The sequence below is a fragment of the Cheilinus undulatus genome, linkage group 14 (assembly GCF_018320785.1).
Source record: "Cheilinus undulatus linkage group 14, ASM1832078v1, whole genome shotgun sequence".
NCBI classification, from domain to species: domain Eukaryota; kingdom Metazoa; phylum Chordata; class Actinopteri; order Labriformes; family Labridae; genus Cheilinus; species Cheilinus undulatus.
In genome coordinates this window covers 22,710,189-22,732,289 of record NC_054878.1, presented here as the reverse complement: position 1 = coordinate 22,732,289, position 22,101 = coordinate 22,710,189, and the positions used below count along the sequence as shown (strand labels likewise).

The 22,101-nt window shown below is 38.4% G+C and overlaps 1 protein-coding gene across 6 annotated transcripts in view; it reads left to right on the top strand.

The window, feature by feature from the left end:
* The window catches only part of LOC121521291, a 37,448-nt gene extending 16,057 nt beyond the window's left edge, over positions 1-21,391 (top strand). The window contains exons 3-20 of one of the 6 annotated variants that reach the window (XM_041805152.1): positions 442-504; positions 861-929; positions 1,610-1,656; positions 1,824-1,940; positions 8,101-8,238; positions 8,451-8,534; positions 8,721-8,842; positions 8,979-9,036; positions 9,123-9,275; positions 17,519-17,581; positions 17,769-17,890; positions 18,041-18,098; positions 18,180-18,329; positions 18,906-18,959; positions 19,101-19,169; positions 19,944-19,991; positions 20,224-20,403; positions 20,567-21,390. In XM_041805152.1, the coding sequence (XP_041661086.1) occupies positions 8,474-8,534; positions 8,721-8,842; positions 8,979-9,036; positions 9,123-9,275; positions 17,519-17,581; positions 17,769-17,890; positions 18,041-18,098; positions 18,180-18,329; positions 18,906-18,959; positions 19,101-19,169; positions 19,944-19,991; positions 20,224-20,403; positions 20,567-20,841 (1,413 nt within the window). In that variant the 5' untranslated portion in view covers positions 442-504; positions 861-929; positions 1,610-1,656; ... (1 more) ...; positions 8,101-8,238; positions 8,451-8,473 and the 3' untranslated portion in view covers positions 20,842-21,390. Of the gene's footprint in view, positions 1-441; positions 505-860; positions 1,657-1,823; positions 1,941-8,016; positions 8,306-8,450; positions 8,535-8,720; positions 8,843-8,978; positions 9,037-9,122; positions 9,276-17,518; positions 17,582-17,768; positions 17,891-18,040; positions 18,099-18,179; positions 18,330-18,905; positions 18,960-19,100; positions 19,170-19,943; positions 19,992-20,223; positions 20,404-20,566 lie in introns of those variants that run through there. The other 5 variants (XM_041805151.1, XM_041805154.1, XM_041805155.1 and 2 more) reach the window with 5 other exon arrangements.
* The last annotated feature ends 710 nt before the right edge of the window (positions 21,392-22,101 follow it).

The following is a 22,101-nucleotide window of genomic DNA, read 5'->3' as shown; positions in this document are numbered from 1 at the left end:
GTATTATTCAGTCATGTTACATTAAGATCAGTATCTCCATCTGTTGTGGCTTGAGTTTACCATGTTATGCTCTCAGCATATTTTTGCAGCGTTCAGTATCTTTGAGCTCAGACTAGAGAATTTTCAGGACTTTATCTGTTGTTGTTTTGGGTTGTTGACATGAACAAACATTTGTATAAAGAAAGCATTTTTGTCCACTTGTGTTGATAAGGGTATTTAAATCTTGAGAAATAGCACTGTAAGGTACATTTAGAATAGACAAAAAAGTGTGATTAATTTGTGATTAATCGCGAGTTAACTATGGGATTTGTGAGATTAATCACGATTAAAAATTTTAATCTATTGACAGCCCTAATATATATATGTGTGTGTGTGTGTGTGTATGCTAATGTTTTATTCACATAGTTAATATGCTGTCTCTCTCTCTCTGCTCGTGTCAAGTCAAGTCACATCTACTGCGGGATATCGAGAGACACGACAGAAATGCAGCCCGTGTGTTGGAAAGTAAGTGACTGTATGTAATCGATGAAACATAACTAGTCAAAGAGAGTTGGCTGAGGTTTGGGTTCATAAAGATAACTGTTAAAATGTCATTCTCTTAACACAAAGGGTATTATCATGGTGAATGTTAGACTAGATAAACGTCCTATAATTGTAGTTTAACAATTGTTTAAGACAATTTAAAGTCAGCAGTCTCTAAAATATTTGTCTGGTACGAGGTGAGGCTATCATTTTTACCTCTCACAACATGTTTCATGTCTGTTTTTTGAATAAGGAACTGATAACTTATTTTGACATTGTACTTCCTAGAACTAGAGTCAGTAGGAGTAATTATCCTGTTTTGTGCAACTCTTGAACAGATGCACCGTCTCCTCAGGGTCCTGTGGCAGCATCGACTCGTTCAGCTCGTTACTGTTCAGTTGGACAAAGTAAATATGACTTCCTATGATTTGACTTCAGTTCCATTTATAGATGGTAAAATTAATTGTCTGTTTTGCAGTTTTATATCTTGAGAAACTTAAGTTTTAATTCTCAAAATGTTCTTTTTCTTTGACCCTGAAAGACTTGAAAAATTTGTTTAACTTTAGATGTTGGTGTCCTACATTTTCCTTCTTTCTTCTAAGTATTCGTATGACTCAGTTTGATAAATAAAAACTAACAGCATAATATTAATTATGAGTTTTGGTCCTTTTATTGGCAAAAGACTTCATCAAACTGTCTCATCAGGACATCTTTAAAGATAGTGGTATGTAATAAAAGACTGCGCAATAAAAAGTCAAATTATATTGTTTTTAATTCTCCTGTGATCTGAGATACTGTCATTGTTGTTAACATAACTTTAAAGATTCCTTCTGTTTTTTGTGTCTATATAGAACAACAGTGTCCAGTTTATCTGAAATATTAGATTATTCCATGTAGTTTACACAGTTGTTGTCCTATTTATGTGAGTATATGCTATTTTTAATCTAGTGAGGTACAAATAGGTAGTCTGTGGGAAAACCTTTGGTGCCCATCAGGGCATCTTGGATAAAGTGAAGGAGCAGGTCCTGCTTACTGAGAGCAGATCACCAGATGATCACCAGATCACCATTCTGTTCTGTGTAATCAGCTCAAGTGTGAGATCTGATGTGGATGCAGCCTTGGCTGATGTGAAAGGTAAGGTAAGAGGTTTACAAATGAAAAGAAATACGAACCATCTGATGGTCATACGTGGTCTGTGTATTGGAATCACACCCATAATAAAAAGCTCACTATTTTAGCTTTTAGAAACATTTCTCCATCCTCAACTTCAAAAACCGACTCCTCTCTTTTGTTGTTCACAGATAACAAACCCATCATTCTGGTGTTGATGCACCGCTCACGTGAGCCCACAGTCACAACGTCTGTGAGAACACGGGCCCATGACGGCAACGACGCCAACATCATCTTGCATGTTGAAAGTAATAATAAATAAAAATTCAATGAAAATTAACCAATGCAAATCAGACATTGCTTTTGAACTGTGGTTCAACAGAATTATTTTTAAAAACAAACTCATGAAACAGGCCTGGACAAAAATGATGGTACCCCTAGAGAAGATTGAAAATAATGTGACCATAGGGACATGTTCAACCAAAGTGTGTCCTCTAATTAGCATCACAGGTGTCTACAAACTTGTAATCAGTCAATCGGCCTATTTAAAGGGTGACAAGTAGTCACTGTGCTGTTTGGTGACATGGTGTGTACCACACTAAACATGGACCAGAGGAAGCAAAGGAGAGAGTTGTCTCAGGAGATTAGAAAGAAAATTATAGACAAGCATGTTAAAGGTAAAGGCTATAAGACCATGTCCAAGCAGCTTGATGTTCCTGTGACTACAGTTGCACATATTCAGAAATTTAAGATCCACGGGACTGTAGCCAATCTCCCTGGATGTGGCCGCAGGAGGAAAATTGATGACAAATCGAAGAGACGGATAATACGAATGGTAACAAAAGAGCCCAGAACAACCTCCAAAGACATTAAAGGTGAACTCCAAGGTCAAGGTACATCAGTGTCAGATCGCACCATCCATCGTTGTCTGAGCCAAAGAAGACTTCATGGGAGACGACCAAGGAGGACACCACTGTTGAAAACAAATCATAAAAAAGCAAGACTGGAATTTGCCAAACTGCATGTTGACAAGCCACAAAGCTTCTGGGAGAATGTCCTATGGACAGACGAGACAAAACTGGAACTTGGTGGCAAGGCACATCAGCTCTATGTTCACAGATGCAAAAATGAAGCATACCAAGAAAAGAACACTGTCCCTACTGTAAAACATGGAGGAGGCTCTGTTATGTTCTGGGGCTGCTTTGCTGCATCTGGCACAGGGTGTCTTGAATCTGTGCAGGGTACAATGAAATCTCAAGACTATCAAGGTATTCTAGAGAGAAATGTACAGCCCAGTGTCAGAAAGCTTGGTCTCACTCGCAGGTCATGGGTCTTGCAACCGGATAATGACCCAAAACACAGCTAAAAACACCCAAGAATGGCTAAGAGCAAAACATTGGACTATTCTGAAGTGGCCTTCTATGAACCCTGATCTAAATCCTATTGAACATCTGTGGAAGGAGCTGAAACATGGCGTCTGGAGAAGGCACCCTTCAAACCTGAGACAACTGGAGCAGTTTGCTCATGAGGAGTGGGCCAAAATACCTGCTGAGAGGTGCAGAAGTCTCACTGAAAGTTAGAGAAATTGTTTGATTGCAGTGATTGCCTCAAAAGGTCGTGCAACAAAATATTAAGTTAAGGGTACCATCATTTTTGTCCAGGCCTGTTTCATGAGTTTGTTTTTTAAAATAATTCTGTTGAACCACAATTCAAAAGCAATGTCTGATTTTCATTGGTTAATTTTCATTGAATTTTTATTTATTATCACTTTTGTCAGATTCAAGTTATTTCTGTGACCATTGTGGGTTTTTCTTTCATTAACAAAGGGGTACCAACAATTTTGTCCACGTGTGTATACTCTTGTGTAAGTGTAAACAAAATTATGACGCTTTCACTACGATTCAAAACAAATTACTGGAAAGATACCTACAAAGTAATTCAAATGTTGATCTGCAAGGCCTTCCACAGGCTAAAAAAGGAAGAATAGGGAGTGAGTCTGGTCAAGATAATGATAAGAAGAGTGGTTGGATGAGCTTTTTTCGTACAGGAAAGTGACAACTTTCACCAAGATAAAAAATGAAATAGTGATATGGATTGATTTACACTTTTTTTGTTCAGACAAAAAAAACATAAAACTCAAGATATACAAAAGTAATGATTGCCTAAGAAACTATTTTTTCTTACATTTCTCTAAAATTATGTTGCAGAGAAATATGTATAGAAATTGTGATGATTAATGCACTTTCAGTAACAGCAAGTTTGTGTGAAATCCTAATGTCTGTGGTAAATTGTGTACATTTCTTCCAACTAGTAGTACTGCTTGCCCTGAACTTGAATCACAGTCTCATGCAATTATTCTGTTTTTTGCCATTTTTTCCATCTTTTAATGAACAAATGCCAATATTTCACCACATTGAAATCTATGAAATTAAAAAATAATTTGACAAATGTTAACAAATAATTGTAATGAATAAAATAATAATTCAGCTTTTTTTTGTAACTTTCTGGCTGTTTATACCTTGCATAAGAGTCAGTGTTAAACTGATCTGTCAAACTGACTCAAATCTAATACACATAAATTGATTTTTAATAAAGCTCTGCTAATATCAGATACAAATGTACACATCATGTTCTTTCAATACAGTTTCACTGTTGAGTATGAGAAGTCTAAGAAACGAACAAAACAGTGATATCGACACTTAGAGCAATGTTAAAAAGAAATAAGTGAAGTACATGATGGGCAGAGGGTAAAAAGTTTTTGGACAGTTTCTTTTTTAAGAGAAAATTGGTCAAAATTACACATTTTAAAAATATGAACAGGGAAAATGCAAGTGCGTGTAGTATAAGAACTATCCATACTAATATATTTTATTCTGACAGCCACAAATATATTTTAAAAATGACTTATGCTTTGATAGGCTACTTGCATACACAATGTGAAATAAATACGTCTATTTGATAAGCTTGACAAGCTTTGATAAGCTTTTCCAGTACTACGGCCCTCGTCTATGAAACAGCCTGCCAGAGGACCTCAGGGCCGCAGAGAACGTTGATGTTTTTAAGAGCAGGCTCAAGACACACCTTTTTAGCTTAGCTTTTGATTAATATTTATCTATTTTATTTATATTTATTTATTTTAGGCCTTCAATTTATATTTATGAATTTTATTCTTTTCCTAACTTAATTTTTTAGTTATACTATTTTATATTTTAGTTTTCAGCTTTTATTTGTGTTTTAGTTTTTACTTTTTTTTTATCCTGTTATGATTTTAAGATCTCCAGCGTTTCCTCTGGGGGAGCCCTCTGCACCAGGAGCGGTGGTCGGCTATGGCTGCAGGGGTCTGTCTCGTGGGTTCCTGGTAGCGGTTTGGTGTCTCTGCCTCATCCCTCCTCTGGGTCCTGCGTCAGTGTCCTATGGCTGTGGGTGACTCTCTGCTCCTGGTGCAGATGGCTCCTCTGATGGCGCTTTCTCAACTGGTTCATCTGTACTCAGCCCTTTTGTACTTAGCCTAATGTCCACTATTTTTGTGTGTGTGTGTGTGTGGGGGGGGGTGCATGTTTGTGAAACAGTGTGTGTGAGTGGGTGCACATGTAACTGTGGTGGGGGTGGGTTGATGGGTGTGTGGGTTTGAGGGAATGTTTTTATTTTGTCTAGCACTTTGAGTTACATGTTATGTATGAAAAGGGCTTTATAAATAAAGTTTGATTGATTGATTGATTGATTGATACATTGACATTTGGTAAGCCTCAGTCCACCACAGCACACATGTATTTTACACCATAACAAATCTATACACAGTAGCATTTAAAACAAAACCTTACTTTTAACTGCACCTTTGAATTGCAAAGAAACAATATGTAACTTTATGCTGTCTATGTGGGCTAATGAACATAGAGCTAATGAACACCTAAATCAACAACTGTTTGATGGGTAAAAACCACCATGGAGTTGTTGCAGCTGGAAATCACAGCATCAAAAGGGAATACTTGGACTCTGGCCAAAGGCTGCTACCTTGGATGTTGGAGCTGGTAATGATGTCATGCCCGAGCTGACCATGTTCCAGTTACAACTGGGTAATGTTTTGGTAAAGGTACCAAAGAGACAAGGAAGAAGGGATTTTTATACATTCAAAAGGAGCATCAAAATAGAAAGGCCAATTTAAATCTGGCTAAAAAAATTTGACTCTGTTATGGAGCCCATTGCTCTTTATGGTTGTGAGGTCTGGTGTTCACTCGCCAACCAGACATTACAAAATCTGTATATCCATTCTCTGTGTCACCAAATACATGTAGAGCAGAAGTTGAACAGTATCTTTTCCTAATTTCCTAAATTACAAAAGGGAGAATCTGAATTTTATACTCATCTTAAAGAAAGTGAGCCTGACATAACAAAGCACTGACCTTCAGAGATACTGCTGAGAACTTCCTTCTCAGATAGCTGGTACAGAGACTCTGTTCAACTGCAGAGCTCTCAAACACAAAACCAACCAGCTTAAACCAAATTATTCAACAACAAAAATAAAACTATTTAACTCACTAGTATGACTATATAAAAACAAGGGGAACTGGAATGCTATTTGTCCCTTAATCGGAAATATGCAGTTGCAGAATACGTAAGCACTGTGACGGATCCACAACTGAGGAAATATTTGACCATGTACACAAGTACATCTCAAAAATTAGAATATCATGAAAATGTTCCATATTTTTTGTCACTCTTTTCTGAAAGTGAAACCCATATATTATGTAGACTTGTTACACATAGAGTGAAATATTTCAAGCCTTTATTTCTTGAAATGTTGATGATTATGGCTTACAGATAATGAAAACCCAAAATTCAGTGTCTCAGAAAATTAGAATATTGTGAAACAGGTCAATATTGGAAAGTCATGGTGTCACACCCTAATCAGCTAATTGACTCAAAACACCTGCAAAGGTTTCCTGAGCCTTTAAATGGTCTCTCAGTCTGGGTCAGTAGGCTACACAATCATGGGGAAGACTGCAGACATGACAGATGTCCAGAAGACAGTCACTGACACCCTCCACAAGCCACAAAAGGTCATTGCTAAAGAAGCTGGTTGTTCACAGAGTGCTGTATCCAAGCATATTCATAGAAAGTTGAGTGGAAGGAAAAAGTGTGATAGGAAAAGGTGCACCAGCATAAGGAAGAACCGCAGCCTTGAGAGGATTGTCAAGCAAAATCCATTCAAGAATTTGGGGAGCTTCACAAGGAGTGGACTGAGGCTGGAGTCAGCGCATCAAGAGCCACTACGCACACACCAATCCTAGACATGGGCTACAAATGTGGCATTCCTCATGTCAAACCACTCCTGAACTAGAGACATCAGAAGCGTCTTACCTGGGCTGTGGAGAAAAAGAACTGGACTGTTGCTCAGTGGTCCAAAGTCCTCTTTTCAGATCAAAGTACATTTTGCATGTCATTTAGAAATCCAGATCCAAGAGTCTGGAAGAAGAGTGGAGAGGCACAGAATCTAGGTTGCTTGAAGTCCAGTGTGAAGTTTCTACATACAGTGATGATTTGGGCTGCCATGGCATCTGCTGGTGTTGGTCCACTGTGTTCTCTGAAGTCTACAGTCAACTACCAGGAAATTTTGGAGCACTTCATGCTTCTTTCTGCTGACAAGCTTTATGGAGATGCTGATAACATTTTCCAGCAGGACTTGGCATCTGGTCACCTCCATGCCAAGCCACATTGATGCAGTAATTCATGCAAAAGGAGGCCCAACCAAGTATTGAGTGCATAGAAATGAACAGAATTTTCAGAAGACTGACATTTCTGTTTAAAATATCCTTTTTTATTGATCTTATGTAATATTCTAATTTTCTGAGAAACAGAATTTGTGGTTTTCATTTATGTAAGCCATAATCATCAACATTTCAAGAAATAAAGGCTTGAAATATTTCACTCTATCAGTAACGAGTCATAAAATATGGGTTTCACTTTCTGAAATGAGTGACAAAAAACTTTCCCATGATTTTCTAATTTTTTTCAGATGTACCTGTATGTCCTTTCTTTAGAAAAACAACAAAATCAATACATACATTACCACAAGACAAATACACACACACACACACCCACACCCCCCCCCACACACACACACACAACACACACAAAAATACAATAGAGCAACAAAAGACAGTTTCTAGAGATAATAGAATAATTTTTATGCACTGACTTCAGAAAAAAGCCAGTGTTGGGTGTCCTTTTTTCTTTATTTCATGTTTATGAATAGGAAAGGTGAATAGTTGTTTGATATGTAAGGAAGTATGACTGAAGTTATCTGGCAAAATTAAAACCTTATTTTTTGTAAGGTATATACAAGGTTATTTTAAAGTCTTATTTCAAAACAACAATGCTATGTCTGAATATATTTTCATTTAGCATACTGAATATCAGTTTTCTATTCTTATCGTGATTTGATAGGCCTGTGTGATTTTTAATCTTCAGTGTGTTAGTAGAAGAAGCCTTGCCGGTGGTGGAGTGAAAAGGGGCGGGACTGCTGTAACTGTCATTGATGTTCCCTCCGCTACCAATCATCGTTTGAGGAGTTGCTGACGTCACGACATGAGGCCGTCTTTAAATCCTGTAAGTTTCACTTTCTATTGACAGAGGGGAGAATTTGCTAAAGATTGCTGTGTCATTCTAGCTTGAGGTAAGATTTGAAACGTGGAATACTGAATTATATAAATCTGTCGATCCTCACAGTTAAAAGGTTCGTGTTCTGCCGTGTTTATCTGCACTAATAGTGTATCTATGTAGCCTAGTTAGTATGCTCTCACTCTCTCTATGTGTCGTAGGCTTTTTCACGACTGTTAAAGTCATGTCAGCTCTACTGTCGGTTATCAGGAGACACGACGAATATGCAGCCAGTGTGTTGGAAGGTAAGTGACTGTATTTAGTCGTTGAAACATAGGTAGGCATAGAAAGTTTGGCTAAGGTTTTGAGTTCATACAGATAACTGTTAAAACGTCACTCTCTTAACACTAAGGGTATTATGGCGGATGTCAGGCATGCAGCAGCTCGATTAGGAAAAAAAAGGTGACAAAACGAAACTCTCGTTGCTGCAGAGGCAGGTTTTCGATCTGACTGGGATTTGAAGGTTCTGACCCGAGAAGACCTGAGAGAACTGTTTCAGGAACCAGAACAACTCGAACTAAGAAGAAAGATCTTTGAAATAATAAACACGCATGTGAGTCAATGAAAAGTGTTCATCACCAGAGATAGATAAATGCCCAAATGGACATAAACAACTAGGTCTGAAGGATTTTACAATGTCTAGATCCAAACTAATAAAGATCTGTATCTTTTTTCATATTTTCCTGTAGAAACCAGTAGAAGAGCTCCTTAGAAAAGTGGGAGAATCTATTCCAGGATACTTGAGGGGTAATTATAACCTATTGATCTTTACTTTCACTTTCATATTGACGGCTGCTTTTTTCCATGTTGATGACCTCACTCTCTCTCCACAGATGCTCTTGCAGGCAATCAGGTCTTGGGTGATTACCTCTACACCCTAAAGGATCTGAAGGTCCAGATGAATAAAGTCCTTGAATTCCTTGATGCTCACATCAATTGTCTGGAAAAGATCGTAAACGACACTCCTCAGAGGGAATCTGAAAAAGGTTTTTATTTTTGAAATCTTAATATCAATTAGTACTACACCAGTAAAGTACGCTGTAAACCTCTGTAGGAAGCACAAGGCCAGACCAGGAACACTTAGTGCCTTTGGAAGGTCGGCCAGGCCTTGTTTTTCTCTGAATAGTTTTTCACTCAACACTGATTGCTATCAAACAAAAAAGTGCAAATTAGTAACAGTTAAAAGTAAAAGAATGTGTATAAATTGTTTTCCTTTCATGTTAGTTTTTACATAGACTTGTGAAAAGAGTGTAAAGGGGTTGATAGGCGTTTATTTTACATTTCAGTTTTTTAAGTCAGTATTGTGATCAGGACTACTCTGATGCATTAATTCTCAACTGGTGGGTCGGGACCCAAAAGGGGGTCATTGACAAATGCTGTTTTACGTTGGTTGTGAATGTGTGCCTGGAAAAAAAACTGATTTAAAAACCATGGTTTATGGATGGTCTAAGCAGACAGATAGTGTTACAGTGCTTCTTGGCTGTAAATCTTATACCGTTGGAAAGTTTATTTCCTTTTGTAATGGTGCCACATTTGAAAGGAACATGCATGTTTTTTGGATGAGCAGCAGAGCTGTATGTGGGATGTGTCCATGAAAATTTTGCCAAATCTCTGCCAATGCCAAAGGGTTTATTTTGCTGCTGCTATTGACTCTTGGTTTGAGCTTGTGGCAACCCCAGATGTTGACGTTCAGGTTCCTGATTAGCTCCTGATTGTCAGCACCTGGGAGTGCCAGCCCTGCTACAGTGGTCAGTAGGTGTCTGCTCTAAGAATCAGCATGACTGATCTGGAAAGGGCCTGTGTGATAGGGCAGCTTCAAGCTGGTGGCATTATCTGGAGTGAGCCGTAGTGCTATCTCCAAACTAAAGGCCAAGTTTCATATAACAGGAATGTCAGAGAAATGCTGTGAAGCAGGTGTCCCAAAAAGACCCTTTCCTCACCCTGCCAGCACTTAGGAACCATGTGGGTCTTTTCCACCAAGACTTTTTTTTTTTCGCAGTGAGCCAGACCAAGCTGTGCTGATTTACTTTTAAATTAAAAATTTGGCCAACTAACTTCTGCCTAGCTGCACTCAATTGGCCCTGCTCCTGAGTGAACCAGCCCCACCTTACAGGGTGTCCGCGGGGTCTTAAAAAGTATTAAAAGTTGATAAATCAATTGTGGGAAAATTAAGGCCCTTAAAAAGTGTTAAAAAGTCTTAATCGCGATTTTATGAGGTATTAAATTTTATTGGTATTCAAGCTTTGACTCTAAAAAGTATCCATGAATATTTACTTTCCTCCTCGCGACTATTAAGGCCCGAACATACTCGAGCGTACTGTGAGCAGAGCGGACTCCACGCGGAATGTCCACTCTCATCAGAGCTTCCATAGTGCGCGCTGCCGCGGAGTAGTTTCCTGTGAAATTTCCGTGAAATTCTACATTTCCCACAATCCTTGCTCGTTGTTTACATTTTTCTGTCATGCGTCCTACACTGACGTTGCCTGCTGGCTTTGTAAAGCAATAAAATTAAGAGACGGTGGTATGTATGGCCATTAAATGCCACAAGAGACGAGGAAGGGTAGTATGCCATGTTGGTGAAGGACATGCGAAGTATGTTGTTATGTATGTTACTTGTTGTGACGTGAGGGGAATGTCAATAAATCTGCCTTTAGTTTAATTTATTCTTTCGAGCTTTATTCCTTCAGACCTGCCGACCTGTACGCATTTTGCGTACCAGGTACGCAATTTGACATGAAAATACGCTGGTACGATTTGCCTCTCTAGGCAAAAAGCTGCGGACGTGTGAGTTCTGAGGGAAATGTGCACGTGCCGTACTCATGTCTGACAGCAGATACAGCAGCGTGGTGAAGCAGATTCAACCAATTATGCAGACTAGCGAAGGATAACGAGTCTGCTGAACCTATAGCATTATATCCCCGCTCCCCCTCCTTCCTCCTGCCCTCTGCCTCCCTGCCTGTGCGATGAAAAAGTGAGAGAGATGCATGCATGCCAGGCGCGCAGTTTTACCTGTTGCCACAAAAAACTTCACACCAATCAATCTTAACTTCTTGATTTAAGATTTGAAATTCACGCCCAGTCCTTAAATTTTCCTTTCCTCTCGTCATGCGCAATCCTCTGCGTCTGAAGTGTGAGCGGCCACACTCCGCAGCTGATAGGATGGCGAGAAAGTGACCTACACGAGCTCATACGTCACGGTGTGTTGGCTGTCAGTGAGAGGACAGAGCGCTCAGTTTGCGCTAACTTCTGGTGAAAGATTAATGTATGAAACGATGCATTTTCTCTTCACTAATATTGTAGCTGCTGCTATTTGGTTAACAAGACAATAGGCATCTGAATGTAGCATACAGGCCCGATATGAGACAGACAGACAGACAGCAGTGTCTGACGGAGAGATGAGGGAGAATGACAGGAGCACACTGCATAAACTTTGCATATGTGTTTTGTAAGAGTAAAGAAACGATTTGGTGATTGATTTTTTTATTTGTTTTAATTACATTTAACTCCTGATGTTGTCATTACACCTTTAGAGAGAAAAGAGGGAATTATTCATTTATATCAGCTCTATACACATCAGACCCCAGTGTGGTTGTACAGTATGGACAAAACTCTTAACAGTGTTTAATGAATTTCTAATAATGTTACAAATATTTTCCTATTGAACACAGAAAAAGACTTCAGCTGTTTGTTGGTCCTGCCTAAAGTAAAAAAAAATGATAAAGGGACTACAGCAGCAAACAGCAGCATGAATGGAGCTCATTTGCTCCTCTGTCTGATCCATCTCAAGGTCTGATTTCCAAATCACATTGTTCCTATCATCCTCAAGCACCAACACTCCTATGAAGTTAGTCAGCTTTCAGCAGTTTGCTCTTGTTTTGTGTCTAGATGTGGAGATGAACCATCAGTGTCTCTCTTCTCTGCTGCACCCCAAAATCCTTAACAATGATTGGCAGTTAGCTTTGTTAGACATTAATAAATAAATGCTTAATAAATAAAAAAAAATGTTCTGTGCTACAAGATTGTCAACCTCAGTAGCACCAGTGCTATGTGTGTGTGTGTGTGTGTGTGTGTGTGTGTGTGTGTGTGTGTGTGTGTATATATATATGGGGGGGGGGTATTTTGCTAAATCCTGATACATGATATATATCACGATATTTTGTTATGTCCTCCAAGCAGCTGTATTTAATTCATCCCCAAATGGCACAAGTTTGGTGATTAAAATAGACTGTTCTATTGGATTTTTTTTTTTTATAAAATTGTATGCAGAAATATAAAGTCAAATTTAGCAGTTTTATTTTGAAAGGACTTCATTCAGTCTTTTACTAATAAATCAAAAATACATAAATCCTCAGTCTTTTACAGTGTACGGAAAGTCCTGAAATGTTGTCTGTGTTATGTTTACTAATGCTGATTATAAAATGATTATTTTCCACATAAGGGTGAAGCAAACCTACACAAAACTCACCAATTCTGAATGAAGACCAAAACCCTGCAGTCTAGTCCACTATTCAGGCTCACAGCTGTGAGTCTAGTCCGCTATCTGTGCTGATGAACGCTGGACCAGTTTTTGACAAGTTCATGAGATTAGAGCGTCTTTAGACCTTATTCAAGAAACTGTCCTGTGTGATCATGGGGGGAAAAGCTTGTCTGGAGGCAGGAACATTTTAACCCCTTGTTGCCATTGTTTGGAACTGTTAGGATGAGATAAGTCTCCATTGTTGTGGAGATGTGGATCACATTTGTCCACTGCTGGACCGTCTTCTCTCTGACATGTACGACTCTGGCAGGGAGTTTTCAGCAAAATGTTTGCACCCAGGCAAATCTTGTATTCTGGGTTAAGTGTCTTTATGAGATTTTTAAATCCTGGCTTTTCAACAACACTGGGCTCATATCTTTAGCGACGTCTCGTGTTACTGCTGCCGTTATCTCGGAGTCATCTTGCCGCGTGAGTTTCACCCCTTCCTTTTCAAAGTTGAACAACTGCTCAATGCTGCAGATCCAGCGTTGTTTCTTGCTGTCTCAAAAGTCAGCTAACTCCCCGCCAACTAGCGACACTGCTGTGTTTACCTTCCTCTTTCCTTGCTTCTCGCCGCTGATGCGCATGTGCAGAGGAGTCTTCTGGATGGGCGTAGGAGAGAGAGTGAGCTCTCTGCTGTGAGAGATGCATTCAGGGACAAAACGTCCACATAATTTATACCTGGATATTCGCGATATAGTCATTTTAACGACACGCTACATTCACAGAGCGAGGGCGAACAGGTAGTGCCAGAATCTATTTGTGGTGGGCCTAATTTAAAAAATAAATGAATGTACAGGAAACACTTATATATATATACACTGCGTGGCCAAAAAAAAAGTCGCTACCTGGATTGAACTATGCAAATAGGTACGAGCCTCCTATTGGATAATTACTGGATGGGCGATTATCTTTCAGCTGGCAACAAGTTATTTAACCCCAGCTGATGCAATGAGTAACTTCTCATTTCTTAAACAACCATGTCGAAAGACACATCCTTTGGTCGTGGAAAAGATGTTAGTCTGTTTAAGAAGGGTCAAATCATTGGCATGCAAAAAAGGCTTCAGTTTGCTAGGGAGCATAAAGATTGGACTCTGGAGGAATGGAAGAAGGTCATGAGGTCTGATGAGTCCAGATTTACCCTGTTCCAGAGTGATGGGCACATCAGGGTAAGAAGAGAGGCAGATGAAGTGATGCACCCATCATGCCTAGTGCTTACTGTACAAGCTTGTGGGGGCAGTGCTATGATCTGGGGTTGCTGCAGTTGGTCAGGTCTAGGTTCAGCAACATTATGTGCCCAAAGAATGAGGTCAGCTGACTACCTGAATATACTGAATGACCAGGTTATTCCATCAATGGATTTTTTCTTCCCTAATGGCACGGGCATATTCCAGGATGGCAATGCCAGGATTCATTGGGCTCAAATTGGGAAAGAGTGGTTCAGGGAGCATGAGACATCATTTTCACACATGGATTGGCCACCACAGAGTCCAGACCTTAACCCCATTGAGAATCTTTGGGAGGAGAAGGCTTTGCACAGTGGTCAGACTCTCCCATCATCAATACAAAATCTTGGTGAAAAATTAATGCAACACTGGATGGAAATAAATCTTGTGACATGGCAGAAGCTTATTGAAACAATGCCACAGTGAATGCGTGCTGTAATCAAAGCTATAGGCGGTCCAACAAAATATTAGAGTGTGACCTTTTTTTGGTGGCGACTTTTTTTTTTTGGCCAGGCAGTGTATGTATATATATATATATATATATATATATATATATATGTGTATATACATATATACATATATATATATATATATATATATATATATAAAACCATTCCGGTTAGTGAACCAATCCAGACAGTAAATGGGGAAATTACTGTGTGCAAAGCAGAGGAGTTGCAAAAATCTCTGAGAAATGCCGGACGATCCAAGTGGTACACAGAATATTTTGCCAAGGTTGGCAGGTCTGTTCCTTCTCAGCTTACCTCATTTCTGTTAAACTGCAAACTACAACTATTAAAGATGTGTTACTAACAACAGCTTAAAGTGGCGATGAGGTCTTAAAATTTTTTTGAAAGGTTTTTAAAAAGTCTTTAAAAGGTATTGAAATTAACCTCGGGATTCCTGCATATACCCTGTTCAAGTGCGCCACACTGATGTCAAAGCGCTTCACAGGGTGCGATTGGCCAGGGGGACCTACCCGTTTGGCTACTGATATCTGCCCTCCATGATAAATTTTCAGCCCATGGGGAGACTGAGAGATGCGTTTCATACATGCCTCTGCTCCAGCTGTCTATAACTCTGTTACAGTGGTGGTCTAATGTCAGCATTCACTGTACAAATTAAACATTTATGACACAAGACCAAAACTCAAGATTTATGTGCTCATACTACGGTCTGATAGTTCCGCACAACTGGAGTTCTCATTTAGCCCATGGTAGAGTCAGTCGTTAATTTATTAACTGGCGTTAGTAAAGCATGCCGTTCTCACTGCCCAATCCAAAAATAGGATTATGTTCAGTTTCCTCTCTCTAGAGACCCGCAAATCAATAATCAGAAGACTGTTCTTTAACTTATCTCTAAAAATCTCTTATTTGATGATAACTGTGAATTATCGTTTGTTTATTGATCATGGAAAGCAAGAGGGAGAGGGAGACAGATTGTGAAAAGAGCAGCGTGCAGTGCTGTCAGTCTCCAGTATGATTTTTGCTTTAAAATAATGTAAAGTCAATCAGATCAGTGTAGAGAGACCGAGGAGGGCTCGGAACACTGAGTCATCAGCTTGAGGTGCAGTGGTGGAAAAACAAATCTGCCATGCTGAGCTGCCATGCCAAGTCAAACCAGGTAGAGCCAAGCTGCGCCATGTAGTGGACAAGACCCAATAGACTGTCTTCTACAGATTTGGTTGATTTTTCATGGGCCCAACCCACATTCTCAGCTCTGCTGCTCATACCACAATTGCTTGTTCCCCACAAATGTGGCGCAACTTAAAACAAACAAGCATGCTTTCCAATGGTATAAGGTTTATAGCCAAGAAGCATTGTTACAACAAAGGACAAAAATCTACTTAACACAAATTTCCTTACTTTTAATGCTATGTTTACAATGATACACTTTTCCTCTTTTTTTCAGTCATGTTTTGTTCCATATATGGTACAAACTTCATTATTTTTATAAGAAATTTGGGAGAATTAGGGTCACAATTGCTCCTTTAAGAGGTGGTGGGTCCTGAGGCAAGACCAGTTAAGAAAACACCAGACTACACTGCTATTGATCACATGAGAAAGCCCCTCAGATCAGAAAAAAAATACTTAGGTATAATGCAATTGTGTCAGTCATGTTCCCTGAGCTACCAGTCATTGTGTGAGGAGTTGCTGATGTCAAAACATTAGGATGTCGTTAAATCCTTAAAGTTTCACTTTGCTTTCACAGAAGGTCTTTGTCAATGTTTCGCACCAACATATTTATGTGAACTGCTTTATGTTCACACCCCAGTCAGAGCTCTGAGGTCTGCCAATCAGCTGCTCATGGATGTGCCCAAAACAAGGCTAAAAGCAAGGGGAGACCGAGCTCTTGCAATAGCTGCCCCAAAACTGTGGAATAGCCTACCCTTTCATGTAAGATCTGCCCAAACTCTAGAACATTTTAAATCATTGTTAAAATCTCATCTATTCTCATTGGCTTTCAATTCAGGATGAGATTATTTTATTCCAACAGATTTTAGATTTTAGATGTTACTGTTACCTTCACTAGTACTGTATAAGGTTCTATTTTTATTAATTGTACTTTTTAATAGTGATGTATTCTTGTTTTTGTTTTGCTTTTATACTGTGAAGCACTTTGGTCAATCGTGGTTGTTTTAAATGTGCTATATAAATAAAATTGAATTGAATTGAATTAATTTGGTGCCATGCTAGCTTACATTTTAAACATAAAACACTGAACTATTTCAGTCTTTGGGTCCTCACTGTTCAACAGTTTGTGTTCTGTCTTTATGTACTGTATATATATCTATATATATATAGATATATATATAGATATATACACACACACACAGACACACACACACACACACACACACACACACAGTGCTTAAAAAATTTATTAGACCACCCTAACCAAAGTAAGGTTTATGCCACAGCTGCCCTAAATTAACAGCATTGGTAATTACCAAAATCATTTTTTATGTTTCTGCAATGGTTAATACTCCAATATGTAGAAGCTCTTTAACCCAAATGCTAAAATGTAATTATTATTGTCATCCATGAATTTTCAAATTTACTGATTTACAAAAAAATTGAAAAAATTGTAAAGCACATTATTATTTCTTGATTGATATGTCAAATTATAGTTATTTACTTGCATTCCTAAACAAAAAAATGAGTTTTAGTGGTTGAATGTTATGCTTGATTAATTTTTGACTTCTCAAAGCCCAGTGAGCCAGCTCAAATTGGGGTGAATTCAGTTTGAAATTCCTCATTTCTGTTCAAAATGGTAAAACGTGGAGAGCTGACTGAAAATGAAAGAGTCCGCATTCAAGCACTTCATGATGCTGGATGGTCTCTGAGACAAATATGACAGGTGGTCTAATAAATTTGTTAAGCACTGTGTGTATATATATATATATATATATATATATATATATATATATGCTAACATTTTATTCATGTAGTTAATATGCTTTCTCTCTCTCTCTGCATGTGTCAAGTCAAGTCAGATCTACTGCGGGATATCGAGAGATACGACAGAAATGCAGCCCGTGTGTTGGAAAGTAAGTGACTGTTTTTAGTTGATGAAACATAACTAGTCAAAGAGAGTTTTGGCTGAGGTTTGGGTTCATACAGATAACTGGTAAAATGTCATTCTCTTAACACTAAGGGTAATATCATGGTGAATGTTAGGCCTGCAGCAGCTCAGTCAGAAAACAAAATGTGACAAAACGAAACTCGTTGCTGCAGAGGCAGGTTTTCGATCTGACTGGAAGTTGAAGACTCTGAACCCAGAAGACCTGAGAGACCTGTTTCAGGGATCAGATCAACTCCAACTAAGAGGGAAGATCTTTGAAATAATAAACACACAGGTGAGTCAGTGAAAAGTGTTTATCACCAGAGATAGCTATATGCCAAAATGGACATGAACAACTAGGTCTTAAGGTTTTTAAAATGCCTATACTTCTATGTTTTTTTTTTTTGTTGTTGTTGTTGTTGTTTTTCAAATTTTCCTCCTGAAGCCAGTAAATGAGCTACTAAGAAGAGTGGAAGAACTTATTCAAGGAGATTTCTTGAGGGGTAATTATAGCTTGTTGGCCTTTACTTTCATATTGACAGCTATTTTTTTTCTATGTTGATGACCTCACTCTCTCCCCACAGATGCTCTACCAGACACAGTCTTGACTGATTACCTCTTGGCCCTGACAGATCAGAAGGTCCAGATGAATAATGTCCAGGAATTCTATGATGCTCACATCAATTTTCTGAAGAAGATGAGAAAAGCCACTCCTCAGGGAGAATCTGAGGAAGGTTTTTATCTTAATACCAACTGATACTTCCCCAGTAAAGTACGCTATAAAACCTCTGTAAAAAGCTCAAGGCCAGACCAAGCACACTAGAATAGTCTTACACACAACACCAATTGATAACAAACAAGAAAAGGAACAAATTAGTTGCAGTGAAAAGTAAAAGAATCTGTGTCAATCACGTTTTCATGTTATGTGTCACAAGGACTTTTATAAAAAGCTAATAAGGTTTTGATATGCTTCCAATTATTTATGTCAGTATTGTGATCAGGTATACCCTATGGAAACCCCCACCATCCTTTTTTGGTAAATTGATCAATAGTACCAAAAACAGCTTCCCTTATATATTTTCTGTGCTATTGAACACATAAGAAAACCCTTCAGTTCAGACAAAGTACAAAATACATATGTGTGATTACAAAGCTGCATTTTCACAGCCAAAAAGGGTATTTTTTTCTTTAGTCTTTCAGTACATATTATGTTTTACTAGATAAACATCCTATAGTTGTAGTTTAACAATTGTTTAAGACAATTTAAAGTCAGCAGTCTCTAAAATATTTGTCTGGTACTCATTTCTCAGCAAGCTGTGCTACCAACAATGACCAAATTGGTGGTCATCGATCAACAGTACAAGGTGAGCCTATCATTTTTACCTCTCACAACATGTTTCATGTCTGTTTTTTAAATAAGGAACTGATAACTTATTTTGACATTGTACTTCTGAGAACTAGAGTCAGTCGGTGTATTTATCCTGTTTTGTGCAACTCTTGAACAGATGCACCGTCTTCTCAGGGTCCTATGGCAGCATCGACTTGTTCAGCTCATTACCATTCAGTTGGCCAAAGTAAATATGACTTCCTCTTATTTGACTTTAGTTTCATTTGTAGATGGTGAAATTAGTTGTCTGTTTTGCATGTTTATATCTTGAGAAATTTAAGTTTTAATTCTTAAAATGCTCTGTTTCTTTGACCCTGAAAGACTTGAATAACGTGTTTAACTTTAGATGTTGGTTTACTACATTTTCCTTCTTTCTTCTAAGTATTCGTATGACTCAGTCTGATAAATAAAGGCTGACTGTGATGTGTGGTTGATATTGGACCCAGAATGCAGAGGCAGAGGAAGTTTTAACAGTTTTATTGTACAGTGAGTAATGGGGTGGGGGGGGTCCAGGGGTCCAGGGTAGTGAGAGTCTTTGTGGGGATAGAGTGCTGAGGCTGAGCTGTGAGTGGTGAGGAAGGCACTGAAAAAGGAAGGAGAGACACGTTAGTCAAAATGCAAAAAAGCAAGCACTGGAGATTTACAATCAATTCTCATGAGTGAAGGAGCCGTGAGCTTGAGGTTACCACTGGAGAGTAGTCAGCAAAACTCTGGTACTGGGGAGAGTTTCAAGAGGCCTCTTGTAGAGAGTGCTTGATGAGGAAACTCGCTGCAGGTGTGATCACCTCTCCTCAGTGCCGTGGGGGATGGTCGCAGCCTCAGGGGAAAGCACAGTGAAGTTAGCGGCAGGAAGACCTGAAACCAGAAACTGGAGACCGGAAATGTTCAAAATAAACCATGAATTTCAAAATAAACACCACACTAACAGCATAATAATTATGAGTTTTGGTTCTTTTATTAGCAGAAGACTTCATCGAACTGTCTCATCAGGACATCGTTAAAGACAGTGGTATGTAATAAAAGACTGCGCAATAAAAAGTCAAATTATATTGTTTTTAATGCTCCTGTGGTCTGAGATACTGTCATTGTTGTTAACATAACTTTAAAGATTCCTTCTGTTTTTTTGTGTGTATATAGAACAACAGTGTCCAATTTATCTGAAATATTAGATTATTCCATGTAGTTTACACAGTTGTTGTCCTATTTATGTGTTGATCTGATTATATGCTATTTTGATCTAGTGAGGTACAAAATGGTTGTCTGTGGAAAAACCTTTGGTGCCCATCTGGATATCTTGGAGAAAGTGAAGGAGCAGGTCCTGCTTACTGAGAGCAGCGACGATCACCAGATCACCATTCTGTTCTGTGTAATCAGCTCACGTGTGGGATCTGATGTGGATGCAGCCTTGACTGAAGTGAAAGGTAAGGCGGGTGGTTTAAAAATGAAAAGAAATATGAACCATCTGATGGTTATATGTTGTCTGTCAACTGGATTTATACCCATTCCAAAAGCTCACTTTTGTAGCTTTTAACATTTCTCCAACCTCGCCTTCATAAACCATCTCCTCTCTTTTGTTGTTCACAGATAACAAACCCATCATTCTGGTGTTGATGCACCACTCACGTGAGCCCACAGTCACAACATCTGTGAGAACATGGGCTCATGACGGCAACGACGCCAACATCGTCTTGCATGTTGATGTTTTCTACCATGAGACATCTGGATTAGTGAAGTGTGGACAAAATGATGATGCTGTCTCTTCAATTCAAAAGAAATTACTGGCTATGTATCCAGAAAGTAAACCAGATATAGACACTCCACCAACTAAAAAAGGAAAAAAGAGGTGGCAAGTCTGGTAAAGAAGACAGTGATAAGAGTGGTAGTGGGGTTTTTTTTAGCCTCCTTTCTTAGAAGCAAAAAGTGATGGTTTTCACCAAGAGCAAAACTGAAATTAATATGGATTGATTTACATGCTTTTCTGTAGAGAGAAATATATACATACTGATTAGCAAGATCTGTAAAAAGCAAGTGGAAAATGTGAATGTTGTTTTTGATTAATCAGTTTATGCAAAAATAAGATGTACAAAGGTAATGACTGCCTAAAGAAACTCATTTTTTGCCTCACATTTATCTAAAAATGATGTTGCAGAGATGTACGTGTAGAAGATGTAATGATCAATGCACTGTCAGTAGCAGCAAGTTTGTGGGAAATCGTAATGTCTGTGGTACATTTTATGTACAGTATGTTTCTTCAACTAGGACTACTGCTAGCCCTGAACTTCAATCACAGTCTCATGCCAGTGTTTTTTGCAATTTTTTTTCCAACTCTTAATAAATGCTAATTTTACCACATTGAAATCTATGAAATTGTTTTACAAATAATTTGACAAACGACACCCCTAATATTATATAAACAAAATAATAATCCAGCTGTTTCTGTAACTTTCTGGCAGTTTATATGTTATCTAAGAGTTAATGTTGAACTGATCTGTCAAACTGTCTCAAATCTAATGCATGTTAATTGATTTTTAATGGATCACTGCTAATTTGAGATACAAATGTACATGTCATGTTCTTTAAATACAGTTTCCTTGCTGAATATGAGAAGTGTGAGGGCAAGAAAAAACAATAATATTGACACTTAGATCGATTTTAAAAATATAAGTGAAATACATGATGGACAGAGGGCAAAAAGTTTATTAGACAGTTTATTTTTTCTTTATAAAGAGACAAAATTGAGCAAAATTGCACATATTTAAATAATATGACCAAGGGAAATAAAATACTAATATATTTATTCTGACAGCCACAAATATATTTTAAAAATGACTTTAATCTTTTTATAGGCTACTTACATACCACAAGATAAAATAAACACATTTAAGCTTTAATACATTGACATTTAGTAATACATCCTCTGTGCCACCAAATAATACATGCAGAGCAGAACTTGAACGATATCCTGTTAACATTAAAGTACAAAAGAGAGCATTTGAATTTATACTAATCTAAAAGAAAGTGAGCCTGACACTCTCGATAACAAAGCCCTGGCCTTCAGAGTTACTGCTGAGAGCTTCCTTCTCAGCTGGTACAGAGACTGTGTTCACCTGCAGAGCCCT